Genomic DNA, 26,452 nt, shown 5'->3' on the forward strand with positions numbered 1-26,452 from the left:
TGCTTACCACCCTCTCCACACGCACATACACACATACCAGTCTGTTTAAGTGAGAACAAGAGTAAACTTTTAATGATCAAGTGCAAGAATTATGTATTGAATTGATTTTTGTGAAGAGTCTGAATTTGTCTCCCTTGCTTTACAATAATACTGGAAAGGATATTTTAGAGACTGAACCTTATCACCAGCTATTGGAAGATAGCAGACAAGGTTTACTGATAATGTAAGAAATAAGCTGGGTAGAGGCACATTTTAATTAGGAAACTAACTTAACATAGAAAAAGTCATACTAGCAGTTATTTAACAAATAAAATTATCAAATGCAGGCTATAATAGCATAATCAATTTATTCTTCACGTTATTAAACTCAAAAGTTGTTCTACGGAACACGGCAAATGCAGGATTTTCGCATCTTATTCGCGGATTCCTACTCTGACCATTCATTTAAACAAGAATAGATTTAACCTCAAAAATATGAATGTGCTATTTTGTTAACAAATATTTTGTGATGAAAATCTTATTGTAAACCACTAATTTTCTGATAACATTTATTTTGCATACTTTACTAATTACAAAAGTTTAAAAGATTTTTATACCAATTTCAATACATTGTTTTTAGTCATATCGTGGTGGCCAGTTCACATTGCAGTCTATCACAGATAGCATTACTAACCAGAATTAACAAGTTTAAACTTGAATGACCGACTGCTAATCCTACATGATTTACAACTCAATGGTGAGATACAAATGACCAATATTCTTAATGTCATGCCTTTCAATGACTCTCCAATTTTACTGGTGTAAGAAGCACTATCGACGCTCCCCTAAATTAACTGGATAGCTTCCTCAAATGAATAAATCAAAAGCCCATATTCGGATTCGGACCCTCAGTAGTGAGGGGCAAGTGGTTTGAAATCATGGACCTGAACATTTTGTCCCAGATGTATCAGTTTTTTCCGGAAGTCGAACATAGCTTTTTTTTAGATAATATATTAAACTGTGGTAAGTTTTGATTGACGAACTACAGTAAGGACTACTGAATATTTGTTATCTTTGACCTTGGTGATTTACTTTGTGCATCAAGAATTTCATCTTCAGCTAACTGCCTAGGATACCTTTATAGGGTATTTTTATTTTAAACATTCTCAGTTTCCGAACTGCTGACAATTTAATTATACTGGATAATTTGATTTGAATCACCTAATATGTCAAAAGAATATCAAAGAAGTTCATCAATAAGGACGAAAACTGAAATTATTTACTTATCTGCAAAGCTGAAATGAAAATATAATGATTTCAAATAATAAAGACTTTTTTTCTTGTGATGGTGGGATGGAGTGGGGAGTTGAAATTGTCGTTGGGGATTGGCTCCTCGCGTTTTCTAAAGCGTTGTTCAAATTAAAATATTCAACTGAATTGTCAATGTAAATTGAATTGTCTCTTCTTTATAATTTCGTTTTATTATATATTTTTCAATGATATTATTGTTTGTTTTATCGCGTCCAATAGTTTTAAATCCTTGACTGCCCCTGTGAAGTATCTTAATAACTACATGTTGTATTTTTTAAACTGCAAATCTAACATTTATTTTGTCATCATGTATTGTTATATGAACATTATCGGGAGCCGAAATTCAAAATTTAGCAGGTTTTATTTATTAATTCTTACTTACGGTTTAGAAAGATCCGTACATATTACTTAAATAGCAGAACTAGCGAGTTTTATCTCATAAGGACATTTCTCGAACAAACAACTCGTTCTAACGTATTTTATGAAAATGTCATAAATATATTAATAGAAATTAGTGGAGTGTATATTTTATATATATCATGCTTCAAACAATGATCTTGTTCTGTGTTGTCTTAGTTAACCACAATTATAAATTGATTGTTCTTTTATGTTGTTAAACATGTCACTGACACATTATATTATGCATTCATGTTTTCGTAGTAAAAGCACCGATTTTTTTAATCAATTGCTTTTATTTCAAAATAATGAATTGCATATTTAGTCTAGACTTGATAAATTTGATATTATAAAAAGAAAACACTAATGCAATAAAAAAAATCTAACGAATTACGCCAATGGATATTGTCAAAAACAATATTTTGATTCTAAAAACATCATATGTACAACAAATGCAACATAATATTCACTTTTTTATCACTTGAACATTTATATTTCTTAGACTCATTAAGCACATATTATATTTATGAGGTCGATATACTAACTAACTTTCATATCATATAATACATTTTAACAATCAATGTAGTCAAATATGATTACATCATTACAGGGACTTCACTGAGATTTAAAAGCCTAAAAACATGACATTTGAATTTCTTACATAAATAAGATGGGGCACTTTAAACAAAAATGTATGCAAGAAAAGTTAAGAATTATACTTTGAAAAAAAAAATGAAAATCGTATTTATATCCTTGCCTTGGCCCGATTTTAGTAGAAAAAAACAAAACGTTTAAACGCTTTTCATTTTTTGGTCATTTTTTACAATGTGAATAATTATTCTGGAAATAACGAAGTGTGCAAATGATCTGAAAGATTGCCCAAAGATTAGTGGTCTAAAATGATACATTTATCTGGAACAAAAATAGTCCCATCATGTCTATAAACCTCAGTGGAGTCCCTTTAAAATGCAAAGGAAAAGGAATAATTTATGTCAGTCTTTTCAAATTAATAAACTAGATGATTCACACGTGAATGTACTTATAATTAAATATATCCGTCTTGAGAACAGAAATATTGCTCATTTAAATATTCACTGACAGTCTGTCTCATTTATCACTTGTGTCTTGCTTCTTCTTTTCAAACAATAGCTTAGACTTAGTTTATTAGTTCATTAACCGACAGCACGGTACATTTATGTTGTCTTACTTGTTTGCTATTTTAAAGTACAATGTACTTTTTCATTTGACTACTCTGTTGTTTCATTGTTGATAAAATTATCAACTTTCTGAAGTTAAACGAAGGCTGTCTGTTAAACAACTTTATCTTTACTAGCATTGTAATGAAAAAAGACAGGCAACATCATGATATCATGATTGAACTTTTTAATTTGAAATCAAAAAATGAAATTATTAATAATAATGAAAATGTTGTAATTGAACATTAACCTCCCTTACTAACAATAGACATTGTTTGACTTGTAATTTTTGGATTCTTGTGCATTTTCCAGCACTGTTATTTCTTAATTTGTTGAACTTTTTTTGTGCGCATTCGCATTTGGAATGAAGACGTCTGCCGAAACTTTAATTTTAAATACATAGTATTCTAGTAAAATGTATTGAATGGGTAATGACACCAATATCTTCAACTTTAAAGTTTTTTGTTCCTTGGTGTGTAAAGTTTGCATGATAAGTTCACCTTGGTTCAAATATTCGTAATAAGGCCCTTCGTTATATAACAGATATAGCAAATGATATTTTGTCCCGGAACATTTTATTCTGTTTGCGTACAATATTCATCTGTGTTAAATAACAGAGACAGTCTACGTAACAACTTTTTCGGGAATCAATCATATAATAATGAAAGCAATATAGCATTTCTATTGATAAATTTCATAAAAAAAATTCATAAGATATAGAGGATATTTGTTTGTTTGTGTGTAAGATGAAATTTTATTTCATCGAGTGGGCTTAAAAAACAGTATTCTCACGAGTGGCGTAGCCACACTCGATGAACTAAAATTTCATCTTACACAACAAACAAACAAATTTTCTTTTTATCTTATGCTTAAAAACAAGTTTAAACTAAATTTCCATAATATTAACGTTTATTAAAATCTGTTTTCCCCATGGAGAGCCCCATTTAGTCGAAATTTCTCATTAAATACAAGAAGTCTTGAGCTGAAAAATAAGTTCGACTATCAACGTTAAATGACGGTGATATTATTCATTTTATTGAAAAACATATGAATGATCGCTTGTTTTAATGATAAAAACAAACAATTCTTGCAGGAGAAAAAGTCCATCCATCCATCCATATTTCCGTTACTTATTGTGAATTTATTTTAGACCTGGCTTTGTTAAATGTAAGCGGCAGCCATATTTTAAAGTTGTGTATTTCACGGGAGGAAAATAATTGTGTTTGATTCAGAGGGATATCATTTGGATTTCTTAGTCATACACCTTTTAAAAAGAAAGAAAACTTATTTGAGGATTGTAACAGACAAACAATAAGTGTTGACAAATGTGAAATCATTCAAAAAACAGCAAAGAAAATGGAACACTTCAAAGGCTGGCTCAGGAGCGCTGGGTTGTTTACTACGAGGATGGCTGTCATTGCTTTTCAAGTTTTCATAAAGCATACCGCAGTTATTGCCCGCTTATTTTATGCCCAAATAACATCAACAGCAGTTTTGCATGTGGAAGGAATGTATTTTTCAGACTGTAAAAATGAAACAAAAAAAATTAGAGACGAAATTTTGTGATTGGAATTTGAATGAATAGAAGTAAGTTTCTTTAAAATTATTACTTTTGACATTTAAGTTATTTATCATTTTCAGCTTTACTTTTCTTTAAACAGCCTGACATTGTCAGAATTGTCAGCAAAAATAAAATTGAGGTACCACATGGGGAAAATGTTAAAAAGTAGTTTCGTCGTTGAAAAGTGTGAAATTATATTTTGATAATTTCATTGTGAAATAACAAATATAATTTTCATGGATAAATCAGTAATTCACTGAAAAGCATGAAATAAATAGATGTATACACTTGAAAACAAGTAGGTTGTTTTATTTTACAAACATGCTGCATATTGTGTTCCGTGCTTCTGCTGCTGTTTTTGTTTTCGTACTTGTTTTAGTTAGTGTTAGAAATGTGTTATAGCTTCAGACGACTTTTTGACCCTTTTAGCAGTTAATTATAAAATATGAATTATAAAAAAAACTTTATTCTACTTACAAAACAAACTAAAATCTAAATTTCTTTAAGTTTATTCAAGCTTGAAATTATGCAAGCTTTTATCAGGTACGAATTTGGGATCACATACCTCCCCTTTATTTAATTATACTAACATTTCATCCAATCAAAATTAAATTTATTTTTACAGTTCACGGTTCTTTCAAGAAGTCGTCTTTACTAAAGCCTCAAAACCTATATTTGGTAATTTCATTTCTAAAAAAACGCAGATAGTTATAGATGTTATAGATAGATGTTCAAATAAGCATGTCAGTTATACCTTGATCGGCGACAATCAGGTATATCGCGCTATTAATAGTTAATGAGAGGATTGCCAAAGTCGTGACCCACCTAAAGACGTACAAGACGTATTAAGTAGTTAAAAAGTTAAGTAAGAAAAATGTCTGATTATATTTCACAGAAAAACGTGTCTCCAGTAGTTCAATTGTGTACCAAATGCTGCTGTATGGAGGAACATCCATGTCTGCTTTATAAACCTCGAGGTCAGCAAGAAAATGTCAACACATATCAAAGAGAAATGGATCTTTCCCGGCCCAGTAACGTTCGAAGTGTTCCTATAGAAGTGGACCAGATCATGGATTTGTGCCCTGTGGAAGAGATAGAAAAAGATACAATCGAGTTGCAAAATCTGTTGGGACTAAATCCATTTCGGGTAAGGAAGGCATTTTAGTATGCATGGAATATTTGAGGCATGATTAATTTATTTACAAAAGTAAGATTTTGTTCCATCGTCATTTTTTAAAGTCATTTTATTTGATCATATTATCACATAATTTATTCTAATTTATCAATTGTAACAATTACCAATATTTTTTATTGTTTGGAACGATTTGAAATATGACAAAATATTCGATACTGCGTGTAATCGAGATATTTCGCCATTTTTATTAATTTATGTTTGGTACAAAAAGATTAGATATGTATCTAAATCACTAAATCTAATCAAATAAAAGAAAAGCTGTTTGCAAAGAAAATTGATTAAAATCTTTTAAAATGATTTGCTTTGAATTGCTATCGGAATGTTGAAATAAATACTAAACTGTATGGGAAATGCATAGAAAGACATTAGTAAACATAACGTGTGAATTATCTGATTTATTTATATTTTTATTCATTCTATATTTTGATTTTTATATCGGGATGAACAGCAAACCTGTCAAGATTACTGATACAAAAGAATATGAAACAAATCAAATCAAATATAAATTTAACTAAGAACGAAACATAAAATTCTTTACACGAATTAATTTTAAAAGCTAAATAATGATATAAAATTGTTCTGATATATAAATTACAATTATTTTTAACGCGTTTGGTGTAAAAAGAAAACAATCAACAAAATATAATACAATATGATTTATAGTAGGTGAAGATTGACATGTTGTATGTCCTATTATAAACTGATATCCAAGTTAACAGTGCGACAGAAAAAATATTTCTGTTTGTTTATTTGTTTCTGTTATTTATTATATTTTTATTATTATTTTCATTTTTTCTAAGATCAATTTTATGATTGTTTTGCTTGTCACAGGACCAATATATGACAATTAAGCATGATAACTGGTTAATGGAAAAGAAGATTTAGGAAGCATCCCTAATATTCTTCGGAATAGAACAGCTTTGCATATCTGAAGACTTCGTGAATACTGATACTGATTATCTATATGTACTTCTTTATAATAATGTAATAATAATAATTATAATGTATAATGTAGTTCTCCTTGTTCGTAAACGCGATTTCTTGCAATCTGTTTATATGTGTTGAAATAAAGAATAACGAAAGTAAATACAGGCATTTTTCTTAATGAAAGCTGAATAAGATAAAAATGTTATGATACAAATGTAATTGAGGATTTAATTATGAAAATTGTTTTGTAACAAAATATTTTTTGCTGTATTTATTTTTGACAAAATTTATTTGTTGTTTGTTTTCATATTAACTAGCATGAACTATTGTTTGAAATAAACAAAATCTAAGGAATTTATCAGATACTAATTGTTCTAGCTTGCAAGCATGGCCAGTTTTAAAGAGACAAAACATGCGGTATCATTTCAGCAGCAGAAGCTATAAACATACAATGTAGCATTGTGTCTTAATGAATATATATAAAAGTGAATTGATTATATATGTAATTTTGCTGAAACGTCAGTGCCAGAATTTCATGCCAAAGTTTACCAAAACACGAAAAATGAACAAGTGATTTATTTAGGAGAAATAGCATGCAATTCATATAATTTAAATTAACATCATGATATCGTTTTATTGTCAAGTCGGGTTGAATTTTATATAAAAATCGTTTAAATATTTCAAAAGAATGACTTTTAAAAATGGCAAATGGCCGATACTTAAAATATTAAAAATTAGTAACATCTAGAATAATATATAAACACGCCTCAGACATAAAAATACTACCCCTATTCTGTCTGACAACTGAACGTAGCCGATACATTTTCACGTCTGCATTGAATAATTTATAAAAGTAGCTTATGAAATTGGAACAAATATGGCAAAATATAAACTTATTTTGACTGTTATCTGAACCCTCCACTTGCTATAACTCCACATATAATAAGTGGATGGTCATAATGTCACTCATTTTATTTTCGCGGGTAAATATGGATTAGATTATGAAAATGCTGCAATATATTGGTTTATAAATAAGGCCATATGATCAGTATAATTATAAGCATTCATGATCGCGACATATGTTCAAAACTTTACACTGCAAAAATACGGGATAATTATACAAAATCGGTTTAGAGAAATGTGTTGTATTTTGAAACTTAAATAAGATTGAATATCCTGTATCTCAACGTTGATTTATTTCTTCAAGTATTAAATTATCCTTTTGTTGAAAAACATTTAATAAATTACTTAAAATTCATATTTGGAAAACGCTCAAGTAAGTTAAAGTAAGAAATTTATTTCTTTCACAAATCTGTATGACATTTTATGCTTCTAAAATGTAAAGTATATAGTCGGCGCAATGTTAGTCAACTATGAATATTAATATCAAATTTAAACTTAACACTGTTATAAAGACTAAAGAGAGAATTGCTTATGACTATTAATTATGCTTGAAAGTGTTTCATATGTATTGTCCGGAATATCCCTTCTAAATTATCAATAAATTGTCATTGCAACTTTACTTAGGTATATTGAATAGTGGGAGAAAGTGCAGTATCAATGAATTTGATCTCTACAATACTTTCTTTAATAAAATTTGAAGTAGCCGTTTTTAGTAGCACTTCAAATGCTTGTCCAAAGCTTAAAAGGTATAAATGAAATTTCATTAATAAAAGCTTTTTACAGTGATACAGACCAGTGTGCGAAAAAAACAGTATAAAACAGAATTTATTATTGTCAAACTTCACTTTAAAATAAGCTTAAAGAATGAAAAACTGTCAGGTTTGTCCGGGTTATCACTTCTTAGTTGCTGATTCTATCTAATTATACTTTATACAGATAAAGAGACATTTAAGAGAAAATGCAGTTTCAAGGAATAATAATCCGACATCTTTTTAGTTTTTTCATTAAAATAATTGTTTTCACTTTCCTCACTCAGCCTGAGTATTAACTGTTGTCTTTTGTCTTTGGTTTGGTAGTCTTTAACTTATGATGGAGTTTGGTGTGGTCACTGATGTAAAAATAGATTGTTACACTATTGCTTAACAGCCTTTTTTCATTGAAATGAGGTTGGTTATCACTTTGTTTGGTCCTATCATTTTGGGTCGAAGGCGGTTCAACGTCAAGTTTACCAGACTAATACAAGAAATCTGTAAACTTTTGCTTAGGATTACATTATTGACTGGTGTCCTTAATATTTCAATTTTAATGTAAACATATTTATTTCCTGATAATATACATAAACAATAAAAAATCACTTTTATATATTCAAGATAGGGATAAGAAAAAAGAATAAATCTTATAAAATTCTTCTCCTTTTTGGTGTATTTTATAATGTGTCGAGTTTTGCACTGTTTCAAAATGTTTGACAAATCGGGAATATAATATTTTGGGGAAAAAAGAAAACGTGTTAGTAAGAAGTAAGAAACCATATAGAAATAAAAACATGACTGAATGTACTGATAAACCATTATATTGTAGCTTAGAGAAACATAATAAAATAGCATTATTGGTCTAGTTAAGAGGAGAGGTGTGTCTTGCAGTATGAACAGATAAATCGTTTTGTTGCAGAAATGTTAACGTGAACATGCTTAAAAATAGTGGCATTGTCTGTATCAAGGATATCTGGGTTGACGAAGATAAGAGTAACAAGAGTAATGTTGAAATTTTTAATGTATGAAATTGCTTTTGTCTTTATGTGTTTTAATTTGGGCATTCAAGAAAAAAAAGCAAAAATAAGTTTACAATTGTCCTCTCTCAAATGACTATGCACTTCAAACCACTTGCCCCTCACCGCGGTTGGTTCGAATTCCGACAGGGACTTTGAATTCTATCATGTGAGGAAGCTATCCAGCTAGCTTACGGAACGTCGGTGGTTCTACTCAGGTGCCCGTTCGTGCCTGAAATAATGCACGGAAGGGCACCGGTGGTCTTCCTCCACCAGTAAAGGTCGCGATATGACCTATACTGTGTCGGTGTGACATAAAACCAAAAACAAACAAATGACTGTGCTGAAGATATTTTTTAAAGGTGTTGTATTTTGTGCGGTAATATTTGATATTTAATATCGCTATAATATATTTACTTTGGGGGTAGATTGCATGCTATATTGACACCAACTTTTGAACATTGAAAGTGTTGGCAAATTTAGTATATTGAAGGGTAGGTTGCTCCATATACGTATGGCAGTTGGGAAAAATAATTGAAATATTATCAAGTTCTTGCTGATATAGCGCTTATAACATTTTAGTTCCTTTGTTTGTAGTGTCTGATTAGATGGTTATAACAAATATTACAATTTTGATAGATAGATACCATTGGTGTCCCCCTAAGGCAGGTTAAAGTTAGTTTTTGAAATACAAGCTATGCATGCTTCCTGTTACTGTATAAAACTACTGACTGGTGTGCAATAAAATGCATTGCCAAATTTGCAGATTTGAAGAGATTCATCGAACATTGCATTATTCAATGTTGATATTTCTTCATTTGAAGAATCTATGGATCCTGTATCACTTTGTAGGAAGAACAAATTAACAGAAACAGATAAACCTAACAACATACCAATTAAACAAACCAACAATGAAATGTAAAACTATGAACTGGCATGATTCAGATATCACATTTCATCTTATCCATATTTTGAACATAAACATTTTGATTAAAGTATTTTATTCTATTTACTGGACAGAGTGATTACTCTACAGCTAAAGAAGTTAATGTAGAGAAATATTACACGAATGGAACGTCCAACAACAGTAGTCCTGATCAGATTATAGAGCGAAAACAAAGACACAGTACAGGTAATATCATTTCAAATTCAATATTTACACTACTACTTTCAATACGTTATTTGACTTTATCTTTTATAATTTACATGCATATTGATATTATAATTATATGAGCGATTAAAATGAATTTTGCAAACATCACCGTTCAACAATGATTCGATTGTCTGAATTTCTAAATATAACACGACTACAGATAAATACAGTCTGTGAGTTTTAAAAACAGAGCAAAATAAATGGACAAGATAAACTTATTTAAACAAAAATATATATTATTTCAATTTTAATATTCTGAATTAATGTAGATTTCATCTCATTAACTAATCACGCGTGTACTTCAGAAAATGACGTGTGTACATTTGCAATTTAAATACAGCAATTAAATTTAACGACATTAGATAGCTTTAAAGGAACCACTATATGTATAATTCAGACGTTTGGCATTATTCATAAATAATCTATCACATTTTTTCTTTCTTAATATGTTCATTACGCAAAAACATTTGATATAAATGCAAACATATAATACTTCAGAGTTCAAAAATTGTGTAATATACTAACGCAATATAATCATGCAGCCATATGATATAAATAGTATCATACAATGTCGATAAATGTTAATTGATATAATTTGTAATTATAATTACAATTTCATATACAGTGGAGAAAAGAAGACGGCTAGTGATAGCCAACAGGATTAAAGAGCTGAGAAACCTACTTTCAGATCATATCCGAAAGTAATTAAATGTTAAACCATTATAAAATATTGTGACAATGTAGTGAATTCATGAAAATTCATTGTTTTTACTTATCAACACAGTAAGTATCATAGGTGGACTCTCCAGCTTGACAGGTGTAGGAAGAAGAACCCCCACAGTGCTTAATTTCAGGCACCTTGGTATAACCACGGACTTTCCGTAAGGTAGTTAGATAGCTTCATTACATGAAAGAATCCAAAATCACTGGTGGGATTCAAACCCGTAACATTGAGGGGCAGGTCGTGTGTTGCAGTTCATTCTTTATGTACATCATGCTACGTTACAGACACATGTGGTTCATTAATAAAAATTAATAAGAATATTCCGTTTACATTTTTGTAAAATAAAACAAAAACAAAATGTCTTGATGGTTTATCTGCTTCATGAATATGTCGTCTACCAACTGTCTTGTATATATTTTATTTAGTTCTAGCTATCTCATTGTATTGTTAAGTAGACAGTTCACCAGTTTCCTTTAAAATCAGCGACCATTATTGCAAGAACACATATTTTTTGCTTCTATATTTAAAAGTTTAAAGATGAGTTCTGCCTAAGCTACTGCCTATTAAGTTTAACGGTATCATGCACTATTAAAAGGCTAACCAAAACAAATTTGTATAACATCATTTTGTGTAGAGATAAACATAAACCACTAAGTCGGTCACGTAATTTTTTGTTATATGTTGCCTGTATATGAAACTGTGCTGGCTTAGGAATTGCTACAAAATTTATTTTATTTTTTTTGTTTATTTTTTGTTTGTTTGTTTCTCAATAGAAAATCTATGAGCAAGATTGAAATTTTAAAAGAATCGATAAACTTCATTGTAATGTTGGAACAAGCACAAAAAAGCCTTCCCTATCTAGAGAAAAAACTCGGTGAGGTAAACATTAAGATGCGGAAAATGAAGTCGCAGTTACAGGTAAATGAAACTTTGTAACTATTTGAAACAGGCGATAGGTGTGTTAACTCATTACTGCATGACGTTTTTTTCATTTAATTGCCTCCTGTTACAAGTTCCAATTGCTATGAAATTAAAAGGTGCTTAGATATCCATCAAACTTATCACAAATGTTAATTACTATGGAACATAGTTTTTGTAACAGCATGCCCAATCTTAAATATTCGGTAATCATTGCATCGAGGGGACATCTCAAAATAACCCAAAAGACTATTTTGCGTTGATTTTATTTTCTTTCAAAACTTATTTCAAAGTGCTGCATCTTCTCAATTAATTGAGATAGAGTAAAGGCTTTTCAGCATTGGTTACACGTTACCTTATGATCGACCTGAGGCCAACTTTAGCCTCTCAAAAGTCCAAAATATTCTTTGCGATGAGTGGGGGGAGGGAAAAGCTGCCCCCTTCAAACCTCCTTAGCAGAAGAGGGAACAACATTTATAAGTGCTACATCTAAGGGCATTGTTTCACCATTTGAGGGGTCAAAAAGGGGGACGAAAAGGCATGAAAAGACGTAATTGGTAATGGATATGTTGCATGCTTTTTTATTTGTCTTTTGACGTCTTATCTGTGATATGCAGGCTTCATAACATCTGATCCCCTTACCAAAATTCTATTTTGTTAAGTTCCGCCCATTGTTTTCTCGTTTAGGGCACATGCATTTTATTACTTTTGGACCTTATGCCGCTTTTTATGTAATAGCGCGGGAGTGTCACATTGAATGTTCAATAATGACCGTCGTATGAACACATCTGCGGATGTTCTAAGTTCAAATTTTCATAATTTTTGTGTTTAAATGTATGATTATGCTTTGGCTGGACCTAGGGGGCGTGGGCGGTAGTTTGCACTTGACAGAACCGTTCAGAAACAGATTTAATCAAACCGACCCTGCAACATTTTCAATTTTGTTGTTTTGGACATTCTTTAGGGATTCTGTTTTTTTTTTTCCTATTTTGAAATAAAAAAAGTTTTTTCTTGTGTTATATTATGACAAATAGAAAATATTACAGGAAAAACAGATTATTTAATATGTCGTGGATTTTAGCTCACCTTTCATAACAAAACAGGCATGCAATAGGTGTATTAAAATTTAAACAATTATGCCGCGTGATAGACTGTGTTACCTTGCAAGTACGACAGGTCAAGCTTGATTATTTCTAAGAAAATGTTTTAACCAAAACTGAGTTTCGACTGATTAGGGAAGTTTCGACTGTTAAGTGTAACACGTACATGTACAGTACAAAAACGGCGAAAAATAGTTCAATGGTTTGTTAAGCAAAGTTTTATCAAGAAATAATTGACCTTGCATCATTTTGATTATTTTCAGACATTAGAGGCATTCTGAGAAGGAACATCTAACAAAGGCTTCCAATCGTCTACGATAAGAATTAGCTTTGAAATATTATTATGGTACTTTATAAATATTCGCTGGTCTGTGTATATCTCATGTTCATAACTCTACAGCCACTCAACTTGACAGAGAAATGTATAATTGTTACTGTGCAAAAAAACATCATGTTTCTTATATGTTCATTTGATATTTATAATCAAAAGTACCATGGCGTCACATTTTCAGAATAGATAATTATAGACTTAATAGTTTTATAAATATACGGTCTCACGTATTATAAATTGAATATCAAGGCTTAACAAAAGGCTTAGAAACATGAAAAAGAATTTCACGAGACACAAACATAGTTACACCAGACGTCAATACATTGTTTTGGAGTAAATGGGCTTTCTTTCATATGGTAAAGACAAGATCAACCAGGACAAATGACTGGATACCCAACACAAGCCAGCAACAAGAACCACCGACAAGGAAGCCAGTAGGACATCAAACAGGATATGGCACACGGGCAGATCACTGACGGCAAATTAAAAACCCGTTTTTGTGTATTTGGTTTGCAAATCTTCTCGGTTTTTTTAGACTTATTACGCCTTTCCAATATTTCACACAATTAATCCTAGTACTATTAAGCTTTTGAACATCAGTAACTATTTCTATATCTTTATATAAACAGTGTTGATTTCATGTTCCATCAAATTAATTTTTTCATGTCTCATTTTTTTTATTTTTTATTTTTTGGCATTTTTAAAGCAAACATTTTCGAATGAAGTAAATAAATGAAGAACGAGCGTTATCTTTAAAGCATTCATATAGGTATAAGAATCTATTGCATTTAAACAGGTATGTGTTTATTTCTTGAATACTTTGTCATTGTTCTTATGAGTATAAATGATGCCAGGTGCACAAAATGAGTGATTGAACCTAGTTTTAGACATTTTCTGTCCACAAAAAAATGCATATAACATCTCAACTATGCGGGAAATATTCTTATTTCGTTGGTTAAACCATAAAACAGCATGACGCAGAAGATAAAAGAAAATTTCCCGTTGTACCAATACTTCAAATACATGAAATATTTTTACAAACAAAACATAACTTTAAAAATTAGTTTTTTGTCGAGCACTGAATGCCCGCTTTTCCGCCACCGGGATATACCATCTTTTATTATGCATGTACTACCATAATTATTCGTCCGGCTTAAAACGAGTTCATCGTGTCGCGCATACGTGTGTGTGTGTGTGTGTGCCATAAAACAATTTTGAAACAATGGTGTCTTATTTGCGTCGTCGCGTTGTAGCAGGCGACAACACGACACAGCGCGGAAAAGCGCGTTTTCGCCTTGTCATCTTGTCTCGCAGCGTTTGGCACGATCATTTTAAAATATTTCAAAGAAGAAATAATTAGGAGTCTGTATTGACGATGCATATTTAAATTGGCTCTCAGACTGATTCTATACGCACAAGATTAAACCTGAAATTTCTCTTTTAAAACGAATTAAATAAATTCAATTTGATTATATAGAATTTCTTTTGCATAACGCGTACATCTTGCCAATATATGAATTTGATAATTGTTGCACACTTTGGGGTTACAAAAAAGGAAACCTACATTCAAAATATTAAAAATTGTTACAAAATCGAATTGCAAAACTAATATTTAAAACAAAAACACAAAAAGTTCACCAATAGAGCACACATATTTTTCATTTAAAGACCATACGCCGCTTTACATACAATGGCACTAAGTAAACGTGTAGTGAAAGATCCGTGATAATCACGTTAAGGTTCACCGTCCGTCTGTCTGTGCGTCAGTCAGTCCATCCGTTCGCAAAATTCGATCCTGCTATAACGCAAAAGTACTTAAATATTTTTATCAAACTTGATATATGGATAGATATGGAGATAATGCCTTTTTCTTTTTTTCCAATGTTGAAAACCTTGGTTGCTATAGCATCAAACAGACTGAAAATATGGCTTATTTAACACATAACCTGACAGAGTATTTTTCAACTCAATTCATTTTAATCCCATCAGAACCAAATATTTACGGTGAAAGAGGTTTAGTCGACATTTTAAGTTTTGAGTCAACGATGTTCTTTTCCAAAATAAATAGCTATAACTAATTCATTTGGATTTTAGCATTATTGTGACAGTCTTACTAAAAAATTACCCTTTTGGCTCCTTTACCCCAGGGGATCAGAAAAAAAAAAAACCCTTTGGTAGGGCAAAGAAATTGGGGCTAAAAAGGGAATTTTAAAACATCAAAAGAAATAAAATGAATTTTTGAGGGGGGAAAACACATTTTTAAAATCTCATACACCTGCCAAAAGAAAAATTTTAAAACCCAGATAACAATCTTTATCAATAAAAAGAAATCCCTGGAACCACCTATAAAGGAACGGGAAAAAATAAAAAGAAATAGAAAAACCAAAAACAAAAAATAAAATATGTGTTTAAAAAAATTCTTCATCGATTTAAATTATAACATCTCTGAAGTTTATGCTTTTTGTCTTCGAAGGACTAGGCAGAAAAAATGTAATATGAACTGTTTACGTGCGATATGATATTTATTTTCTTTGTGAGTATTTTTATATATAATTGTTCTAAGTTTACATTTGAACGAAGGAATTAATTATGTTAGAAGCACATATTACGTCATAAAAACGGAATTCGGTCATATCTTTCTATGTCATTATTTTTGTAACATTACATTAAATAGTTTGTCAGAAAAAGAAAGCTAATAATGTAATAGGTAATAAGGTGTCAACCTTGTTTATTTCATTACATTTTCCGATCAATCTTTTCATTACCCGGTTGTATGTTTATTGATGCCTATCCTATAATGTCAGTTATTTTAACTTTAAATACAATTTAAATATTAAATCAAATCATAAATTTAAATTGAGGTTGAATTATCGTTATGTTTACTACTGTATTTGTCCCTAAAGAACAGAATACAAGTGATTTTAACCTATTTTAAACGGTGTTTTGTTCATTGCTTTTAAAATTTAGTTTTTATCATTCATTCATTACTTTTTGTTTTATTTGTCCTTAATTACCATTTTATACTGGACCAAAAGAGAGTATCCGTAGAAACTGAATTTCTTTTATTGATTTACTGGTCAGATTTTTTATTTGCAACAATATTTTTATGTGTAAAAAGTGTAAAATTTAATGCATTTGAATCGGTCTTTGAAAAGGTTTAATCAATGCATGAGCTAAAAACAACAAAGTTGTGTCCTTAATTTCAAAAATAATTTCAGAATGTTTTGATTTTGGAGTCGAAATGTAGTTTTTATCCTTAAATGATTACAAACTTTTTCTATTTAAAAAGGATGTTAATTTTCAATATTGATTATGAGGACGACTGTTGTTGTTGTTGATGATGATGATAGCTGTTTTTGTTGGTTGTCGTGTAATTTAAATATTGAACTGCATATTCTATGTTATTGACTTTTGTAAGTTTAGCAAGAAAAACTAGAAATGATATAAATAGGAGAGTCAAGATTTTGAGTTAATGTATGTGTTCATTGGCATTTTAAAGGGAGACACAAGCAAAATTTTCATTTCTTATTCTTGAATTTTTCATTCATTATTCTGTAAATGCTCTCAAAATGAATATATTAGACAGTCAAAGGAACAAAACTTTTCTCCATATAAAGAATAAAATGGTGGTTTCCTAACATGACCGAAGTGGGTCAGGTTAGAGCGCTATCATTTCACAATAGTAGTCAAAGTGAACGTTAAAGAACATGTTATATGAATGACTTTGGCTTGTTTCAATCATACAATATCCACAATATCTGTTATTGTAACTTCAAGGGTTTGTTCAAGTCACATGACTTGTTTAAAAACTAGTTGGTGATTCCATTGGCATCTTAAGTTTGTACAACATATATAGACATATTGATGCTTCAAACCCAAAATATATAGATTTTAAACAGAAATTCATGCTGAAACTTCAAGAAAAGTCATTTAGCGTGATTTGAGTACATTAGATCATTTTAATATTTTGTCATTATTTTGCCTGAATATCCCTTTAAGAGAAGTTAAAACCGAGTTGAGTTGGGTATAATATGAATTAAAAGTATCAGAAGGATGGGACCCAGCAAATATTAAAGAAGAAATAACAATGTGGTCGAAAAAGGTGCAAAAATAACTTCAAAATTGGTAGGGACAAAGGAGATAACTCAAGAATTATAAGAGGTATGTCTTACAAGCAGAGTAAGAGGCCATAGAAAAATAAACCATGTATGATTTACATAATAATCATGAAAACTAAACGCTTGATAATTAGATCCATGCAACAATTGTAAGTTTCCATTGTAAGTATCCATGATCATTTAGAAATATATCAAGGCAGACATAATTAGGAGTCTGTATTGACAATGCATATTTAAAGCGACTCTCAGACTGATTCTATACGATGAAGATTAAACCTGTTATTGCTCTTTCAAAACAGATTAAATAATCTCAAATTGATTATAAAGAATTTCCTTTGCATAATGCGTACATCTTGCCAGTATATGACAAGGACTAATGTTGCACTCTCTGGGGAAACAAAAATAAAAACATGTCACGAAATCGAATTGCAAAAGTAATGTTAAAAACAAAAATCACACAAAGGTCACCAACTGTTGGCGTAATTTAGTTTCATCCATTAATTCACATTATTTCACTCGAAGACCATACGCCGCTTTTCATACAATGGCACTAACATGTAATAAAAGATCTATGATTATCACCGTATGTAGACATCTGTAAAGGTTTTTATTTAAACTTTTTTTATTTAATTTTAAAAGATGAAAACTTGTGTTTTTAATTGAGGACTGAACACTAGCATGCCTTTTCCAAAAAAATGCCCCAAATAAAACAGAAACCCGGGAAAAAGTTTTTAAAGTTGCCCCTTTTTTTGGGGTTTTTTAAAAGGATTTTCATTTATATGTTTGTTTGTTTTTTTGTTGTTTTTTTTTGGGGGGGGGGTTACGTTATATCGACACAGTAAAGGTCATATCGCGACGTTCCAGCTTTACTGGTGGAGGAAGACCTCAGGTGCCCTTCCGTGCATTATTTCAGGCACGAACGGGTACCTGAGTAGAACCACCGACGTTTCGTAAGCTAGCTGGAACATTTATATGTATTTGTTCAAACAAGTCAACTGCCTGACTATTATAGACAGGTAATAATATCATATACAAGACATGAACCATGCAGCTGAGATTAATTTCATCTCCGTTCATCTTTACATTACGATTTCGAGTTATAAAACAAACGTGAACCAACTATCTTAAAGACATAATTATACTTCTTATATTCGATATGACGATATTGAATAATAATCTAAATAGAAAAAAATCAAACACCTTACTACAAATACATGTATATGTATTGAACGCCATAGCTGCCTCATGCTATTACATTTCTTTTTATCTCGCACAGAAAGCGTCTTATTATGTCAAATATAAGCGTTGTAATGCAATTGTAATTTGTCGATTTGTCTAAACGTTGCCTTTATATACCCAACAGTAGTCTTATCTCTTTAAAATGTGATGTTGACTTGTGTTAAAATTGTTTAATTATTTCAAACAGTCATGTCAAAATGTCGCTCTGGCTTGTCTGAAATGTGTCAAATTATGTCAACTAAACGCGCTATTTGGTCAAATTGCGATGCTGTTTTTCAAAAGACTGTCTGATCATTTGAAACAGTGGTGTTGACTTGTAAAAGCACAGCTTTATTTTATCTCAGCTGCATGGTTTAGGGACGGACCGATTTACTAATGTTATTTGAACGTGTGGTCCAACCCTTTTTCTTTCAAAATGTATTTATATATTTTTCTTTCTATATATTTGCATTGTACATATTGTAAAAATTGAAAGGAATAAAATATGTTTAAACTAAACTAATCAAACTGCCATGTTATTTTGTCAGAATACGGTGTCTAAACATTGTCTTATTGTGTCAAACAACTGTGTTAATTTGCCAACGTACACTACTGAATTGTCTTTTTATATCAAATATTCGAATTATCTTGCCGAAATGGGGTGTTGACTGGGCTAAATCATGCCTTATCTTGATAAACTGTATGCTTTTTTGTCAAAAAGCAGTTTTGACTGGTTAAAACTCAGTCATATAAAGTCAAAAAATTGCGGTATTGTGTCGAAATGTGGTAATGACTTGTCTAAACTCTTTCTTATAATGTAAAACAGAAGTGTTATATTGTCGTAATTTGACGTTTTCCTGTAAAACACAGAAACTTATTATGTCTTTAGACTAATAATTGTGTAAATTTCTTCAAATTTAGTTCTGTCTTGAGAAAACACTGTCTGATTTTGCTAAACTGTCCCGTTATCTTTTTGCTCTATCTTTTATCGCCCCGCGTGGGCTCTGGTCACGTGATACTAAATATTGACAACATCGCATCTGGACGGGATAACACGATTATCTGACATAATGAGACGGCATTTAGACATGTTAACGTCATAAACTGGCAAGTCAACGCCACTGTATTACATAATTATAGTGTGTTTCAACAAGTTAACACCACATTTGAAAAGGAAAAAAGATACTTCGCCATAAAAGGACGATGTTTAGTAAAAATAACACCGAACCTTGACAAAATAAACTGACACTTTTACAAAAAGAAAGTAATTTTAGACAAGTCATCACCACGTTTCGACAAGATGATATGACTATTTGACATGATAAGAAGAAGATAGACAAGTTGAATCTGCATTTGGACATAATAGCATGACAGTTTGAAAAATTAAAATACTGTTTTAACAGTTCAAAACCATAATTTGTAAAGACACCACCATTGTTTCACATAATAAGACGGTGTTTAGGCCGGTTAACATAAAGTTTGGAAAAAAAATAGCAAGACGATCTGAGAAAATAAGGCAGTGTTTAGACATGTCAAAACAATCTTTCGACAAGTCAAAAATACTGTTTGACATAATAAAATAACGTTTACACAAACAAACAAAATCTGTTGGCAAGTCAACATTAGTATTTCACATAATAAGTGTATTTTTAGACAGGATAACAACAGTTTTAGACAAGACAGCATGATGTTTTGGCACAATAAGACAGAATAACACCACCTCATACAAAGCAACAAAACAGTTTGACAAAATAGGCCAACACTCAGCCAGGTCAATATAACGGTTGAACAAGAAATCACTACTAGCCGACATAATAAGACATGAGTTTGACAAGTTGACACCAAGTTCCGACAAAATAACACTACTGTTTCACATAATAAGACAATTAATAGACAAATTACCACCACAGTTGGACAAGACAGCATGCTTTTTGACATAAAAGACATTTTTTAAGCAAGATAACACTGAATTTGAACACAATGACATGGCAGTCTGACAACATGTGACGGTGCTTAGACAAGACAATATCAAATTTGGACAAGACAAAACGACAGTATAACAGAATACAACTGTTTCATAACATGCCAGGATCATATTTGGACAAGATGACATCAACTTCCGACAAGATAACACTACTGTTTCACATGCTAAGACAATTTCAAGACAATTTAACACCACATTTTAACAAGTCTTTGTTCAGACATAATGAAATCTTAATTCCAATAGGCGGAGTGCATGTTAGACATAATAAGACTTCCATTCATAAGACTTCCAGGCATGTTAACACCGGATTTGCACATGATAACATGACGTTTTGAAATAATAAGACAGATTTTGACAAGTCAGCACTACGTTTTGACAAGATAAAATGAATATTTGACCTAATAAGACTTCGTTAAGACAGGTTCCCATTAAATGTTGGCAAGCTAACACTTCTATTATACATAATAAGACCATTTTAGGGAAAAATAAAACGAAATGTAACAACATGAGGCAGCTATGGCGTTCCATATATATGTATATTTCGATCGGTATGTAATGATTTTACATTAAAAGATATCTATTTCATTCAATTTGATAATGGCATATGTCATACTTAATGAAACAGAATCATGTCATAGCTTCCCTTTATCAGTCAAATGATTGTCTTTGTGTTAGAAGTAAAAAGTTGAAATATAATTTAATTGAAAGTGTTATTTAGGCGTTGACGCTAGTGTGTTTGTATATTGAAGTAGGAATTTTGGGCTTATATAATACATATATCAAGATTTGACAAACATAAATGTTGTTTATTTCATAACTTTTTTTAAGCTCACCTGAGCTTGCTCTGGGTTACATTTTAGGATCGTTGAATGTCCGTCGTCCATCGTCTGTCCACACTTGTTCGTTAACACTCTAGCGGGCATATTTTTGCCTCAATTATCATAAAACCTGGTCAGGATGCTTATCTAGTTGATAGCTCGGATGAGTTTGAACATGGGTCATCTCGGATGAAAAAGTAGGTCACATGAGCTAAAAATAGAAAAAAAAACCTTGTTAACACTCTAGCAGTCACATTTTTGCCCAAAACATCATCAAACTTAGTCAGGATCCTTGACTAGGTAATAGCTCGGATGATTTCGAACATGTGTCATCTTGGATGAAAAACTAGGTCACAGGAACAAAAAAATAAGAAAAAACTTGTTAACACTCTAGCGGTCACATTTTTGCAACAATCATCATCAAACCTGATCAGGATGCTTATCTAGTTGATAGCTCGGATGAGTTCGAACATGTGTAATCTCAGAAGAAAAACTAGATCACATGAGCTTAAAATAGAAGAAACTTGTTAACACTCTAGCGGTCACATAAATGCCTCAATCATCATCAAACTTGGTCAGGATGCTTATCTAGTTGATTTCTAAAAATAGAAAAACCTTGTTAACACTCTAGCGGTCACACATTTGTCTCAATCACCATCAAACTTGGTCAGGATGCTTACTTAGTGATAGCTCGGATCAGTTCGAACATGTGTCATCCCGGATGAAAAACTACGTCACAGGAGCTAAAAATAGAAAAACCTTTTTTACAATGAAGCGGTCACAATTTTGCCTAAAACATCATCAAACTAAGTCAGAATCCTTGTCTAGGTAATATCTCAGACGAGTTTGAACATGGGTCATCTCGGATGAAAACCTTGGTCGACGGTTCTAAAAATAAAAAAACCTTGTTAACACACTAGCGGTCACATTTTGCCTAAATGTTCATCAAACTTGGTTAGGATGCTTGCCTAGGTGATAGCATGGATGAGTTTGAACATTGGTTATCTCCGATGAAAAACAAGGTCACTGGAGCAAAAAATAGAAAAACATTGTTAACACTCTAGCGGTCAAATTGTTGCCTCAATCATCATTAAACATGGTCAGGATGCTAATATATTTGAAAGCTCAGACAAGTGTGAACATTGGTCATCTCGGATGAAAAACTAGGTCACAGGAGCTAAAAATTAAAAAACATTGTTTACACTCTGGCGGTCACATTTTTACATCAATCATCATCAAACTTGGTCAGGATGCTTGTCTAGTAGTTAGCTTATATGAGTTCGAACATGGGTCATCTCGGACGAAAAACTAGGTCACCGGAGCTAAAAATATTTAAAAAAAAACTGTTAACACTCTAGCGGTCACAGTTTTGCCTAAATCATCATTAAACTTGGTCAAGAAACTTATCTAGTTGATAGCTCGGAAGAGTTCGAACATGTGTCATCCCGGATGAAAAATTTTGTCACAGGAGCTAAAAATAGAAAAACATTGTTATCACTCTAGCGGTCACATTTTTGCCTCTTACATCATCAATCTTGGTCATGATCCTTGACTAGGTTATAGTTCGGATAAGTTCGAACATGGGTAATCTCGGATGAAAAAGTAGGCCACAGGAGCTAAAAAAACTTGTGAACATTCTAGCAACGATATTATTGCCTCTATCATCATCAAACTTGGTCAGGATACTTACCTAGTTAATAGCTCGGACTAGTTTATGCATGTGTCATCCCGGATGAAAAACTAGGTCAAAGGAGCTAAAAATAGAAAAAACATTGTTAGCACTCTAGCGGTCACATTTTTGCCTCATCAAACTTGGTCAGGATTCTTGACTAGTTCAAAGCTTGGACGAGTTTGAACATGGATCATCTAGGATGTAAAACTAGGTCACCGGACCTTAAAATGAAAAAAAACCTTGTTCACACACTAGCGGTCATATTTTTGCCTTATTCATCATCAAACTTAGTCAGGATGCTTGCCTTGGTGATAACTTGGATGAGTATTCTCGGATGAAAAACAGGGTCACTGCGGCTAAAAATAGGAAAACATTGTTAACACTCTAGCGGTCAAATTGTTGCCTCAATCATCATTAAACTTGGTCAGTATGCTGATCTATTTGATACCTCAGACAAGTGTGAATAGGGTCATCTCGGATGAAAAACTAGGTCACAGGAGCTTAAAATAGAAAAACCTTTTTATCAATGTAGCGGTCACAACTTTGCCTCAAACATCATCAAACTTAGTCAGAATCCTTGTCTAGGTAATATCTCATACGAGTGTGAACATGGGTCATCTCGGATGAAAACCTAGGTCGACGGATCTAAAAATTAAAAAAAAACCTTGTTAACACACTAGTGGTCACATTTTTGCCTAAATCATCATCAGACTTAGTAATGATGCTTGCCTAGGTGATAGCTTGGAAGAGTTTGAACATTGGCTATCTCGGATGAAAAACAAGGTCATTGGAGCAAAAAATAGTAAAACATTGTTAACACTCTAGCGGTCAAATTTTTGCCTCATTCATCATTAAACATGGCCAGGATGCTAATCTATTTGAAAGCTCAGACAATTGTGAACATTGGTCATCTCGGATGAAAAACTAGGTCACAGGAGCTAAAAATAGAAAAACCTTGTTTACACTCTGGCGGTCACATTTTTGCCTAAATCATCATCAAACTTGGTCAGGATGCTTGTCTAGGAAAAAGCTCAGATGAGTTCGAACATGGCTCATCTCGGATGAAAAACTAGGTCACAGAACATTAAAATTGAAAACCTTGTTAACACTCTAGCGGTCACATTTTTGCCTCAATCATCATCAAACTTGGTCAGGATGCTTGTCTAGGTGATAGCTTATACGAGTTTGAAAATGGGTCATTTCGGATGATAAACTAGGGCACTAGCTAAAAATAGAAAATCCTTGTAAACACTCTAGTGGTCACATTTTTGTCTCAATTATCATCAAACTTAGCCAGGATGCTTATCTAGTTAATAGCTATGATGAACTTGAACATGGGTCATCTCAGTTGAAAAACTAGGTCACTGGAGCTAAAAATAGAAAAACCTTTTTCACACTCTAGCGGTCACATGTTTGCCTAAATCATCATCAACCTTAGTCAGGATGCTTATCTAGTTGATTGTTCGAATTACTTTGAACATGTGCCATCCCGGATGAAAAACTAGGTCAAAGGAGCTAAAAATAGAAAATCCTTGTTAACACTCTAGCGGTCACATTTTTGCATCAAACATCATCAATCCTGGTCAGGATCCTTGACTTGTTCGGATAAGTTCGAACATGGGTCATCTCGGATGAAAAACTAGGTCACAGGAGCTAACAACAACTTGTTAACACTCTAGCAGTCATATCATTGCCTCTGTCATCATCAAACTTGGTCAGGATGCTTACCTAAGTAATAGCTCGGACGATTTCAAACATTTGTCATCCCGGATGAAAAACTATGTCACAGATGCTAAACATAGAAAAACCTTGTAAACACTCTAGCGGTCTCATTTTTGGCTCAAACATCATCAATCTTGGTCAGGATCCTTGTCTAGATAAAAGCTCGGACGAGTTCGAACATGAGTCATCTAGGATGAAAAACTAGGTCAACGTAGCTTAAAATAAAAAAAACCTTGTAAACACATCAGCGGTCACAATTTTGCTTCAATCATCATCAAACTTGGTCAGGATCCTTGGCTAGGTGATAGCTTGGATGAGTTTGAACATGGGTTATCTCTGATGAAAAACAAAGTCACTGGTGCTAAAAAAAGAAAAACATTGTTAACACTCTAGCGGTCACAATTTGCCTCGATCATCATTTAACTTGGTCAGGATGCTTATCTATTTGATAGCTCGGACAAGTGTGAACATGGGTCATCTCGGATGAAAAACTAGGTCACAGGAGCTTGAAATAGAAAAACCTTGTTTACACTCTAGGGGTCCGATTTTGCCTCAATCATCATCAAACTTAATCAGGATGCTTGTCTAGGTTATAGCTCAGATGAGTTCGAACATGGCTTATCTCGGATGAAAAACAAGGTCATAGGACATAAAAATAGAAAACCCTTGTTTACACTCTAGCGGTCACATTTTTGCCTCATTCATCATCAAACTTGGTCAGCATGCTTGTCTAGGATATAGCTCAGACGAGTTCGAACATGGCTAATCTTGGATGAAAAACTAGGTCACAGGACATAAAAATAGAAAAACCTTGTTAACACTCTAACGGTGACATATTTGCCTCAATCATCATCATCAAACTTGGTCAGGATGTTTGTCTAGATGATAGCTTATATGAGTACGGAAATGGATCATCTCGAATTAAAACAGGAGCTGAAAATAGAAAAACCTTAGTAACTCTCTAGTGGTCACATTTTGCCTCAATCATCATCAAACTTGGCCAGGATGCTTATCTAGTTGATGGCTCGGACGAATTTGAACATGGGTCATCTCAGACGAAAAAATACGTCACAGGAGCTAAAAATAGAAAAACCTTGTTAACACTCTAGCGATCACATTATTGCATAAATCATCATCAAACTTGGTCAGTATGCTTGTCTAGGTGATAACACAGATGAATTCGAACATGGGTCATCTTGGATGAAAACTAGGTCACAGGAGCTAAAAATAGAAAAACCTTGTTAACACTCTAGCGGTCACATTTTTTCCTCAATCATCATCAAATTTGGCCAGGATGCTCATCTAGTTAGTAGCCCAATTGAGTTTGAACATTGGTTATCTCGGATGAAAGCTAGGTCACAGGAGCTAAAAAAAAAGAAAAACCTTGTTAACACTCTATTGGTCACATTTTTGCCTCAATCATCATCAAACTTAATCGAGATGCTTGTCTAGTTGTAGCTA

General features: G+C 32.1%; 1 protein-coding gene and 1 long non-coding RNA gene across 2 annotated transcripts in view; both read left to right on the forward strand.

Annotated features, from left to right (window-relative positions):
- The window catches only part of LOC132729099 (uncharacterized), a 290,758-nt gene that overhangs the window by 219,737 nt on the left and 44,569 nt on the right, over window positions 1–26,452 (forward strand). The gene's annotated exons all lie outside the window — the stretch shown is intronic.
- LOC132729102 (uncharacterized) lies at window positions 5,259–13,935 on the forward strand. Its single transcript, XM_060714843.1, has 5 exons — window positions 5,259–5,590; window positions 10,254–10,365; window positions 11,012–11,087; window positions 11,884–12,028; window positions 13,822–13,935. Exons 1-5 carry the CDS (start codon window positions 5,318–5,320, stop codon window positions 13,933–13,935), a joined length of 720 nt encoding a protein of 239 aa, XP_060570826.1. The 5' UTR covers window positions 5,259–5,317.

The sequence above is a fragment of the Ruditapes philippinarum genome, unplaced genomic scaffold, assembly GCF_026571515.1.
Source record: "Ruditapes philippinarum isolate M1 unplaced genomic scaffold, ASM2657151v2 ctg658_1_1_1_1, whole genome shotgun sequence".
Classification (NCBI taxonomy): Eukaryota; Metazoa; Mollusca; class Bivalvia; order Venerida; family Veneridae; genus Ruditapes; species Ruditapes philippinarum.

Coding starts and splice junctions, on each gene's coding strand:
- LOC132729102 (XM_060714843.1), top strand. CDS start 5,318: ATGTCTGATTATATTTCACAGAAAAACGTGTCTCCAGTAGTTCAATTG. Junction 5,591..10,253: donor TGGGACTAAATCCATTTCGG/GTAAGGAAGGCA, acceptor TTTACTGGACAG/AGTGATTACTCTACAGCTAA. Junction 11,088..11,883: donor CTTTCAGATCATATCCGAAA/GTAATTAAATGT, acceptor GTTTCTCAATAG/AAAATCTATGAGCAAGATTG.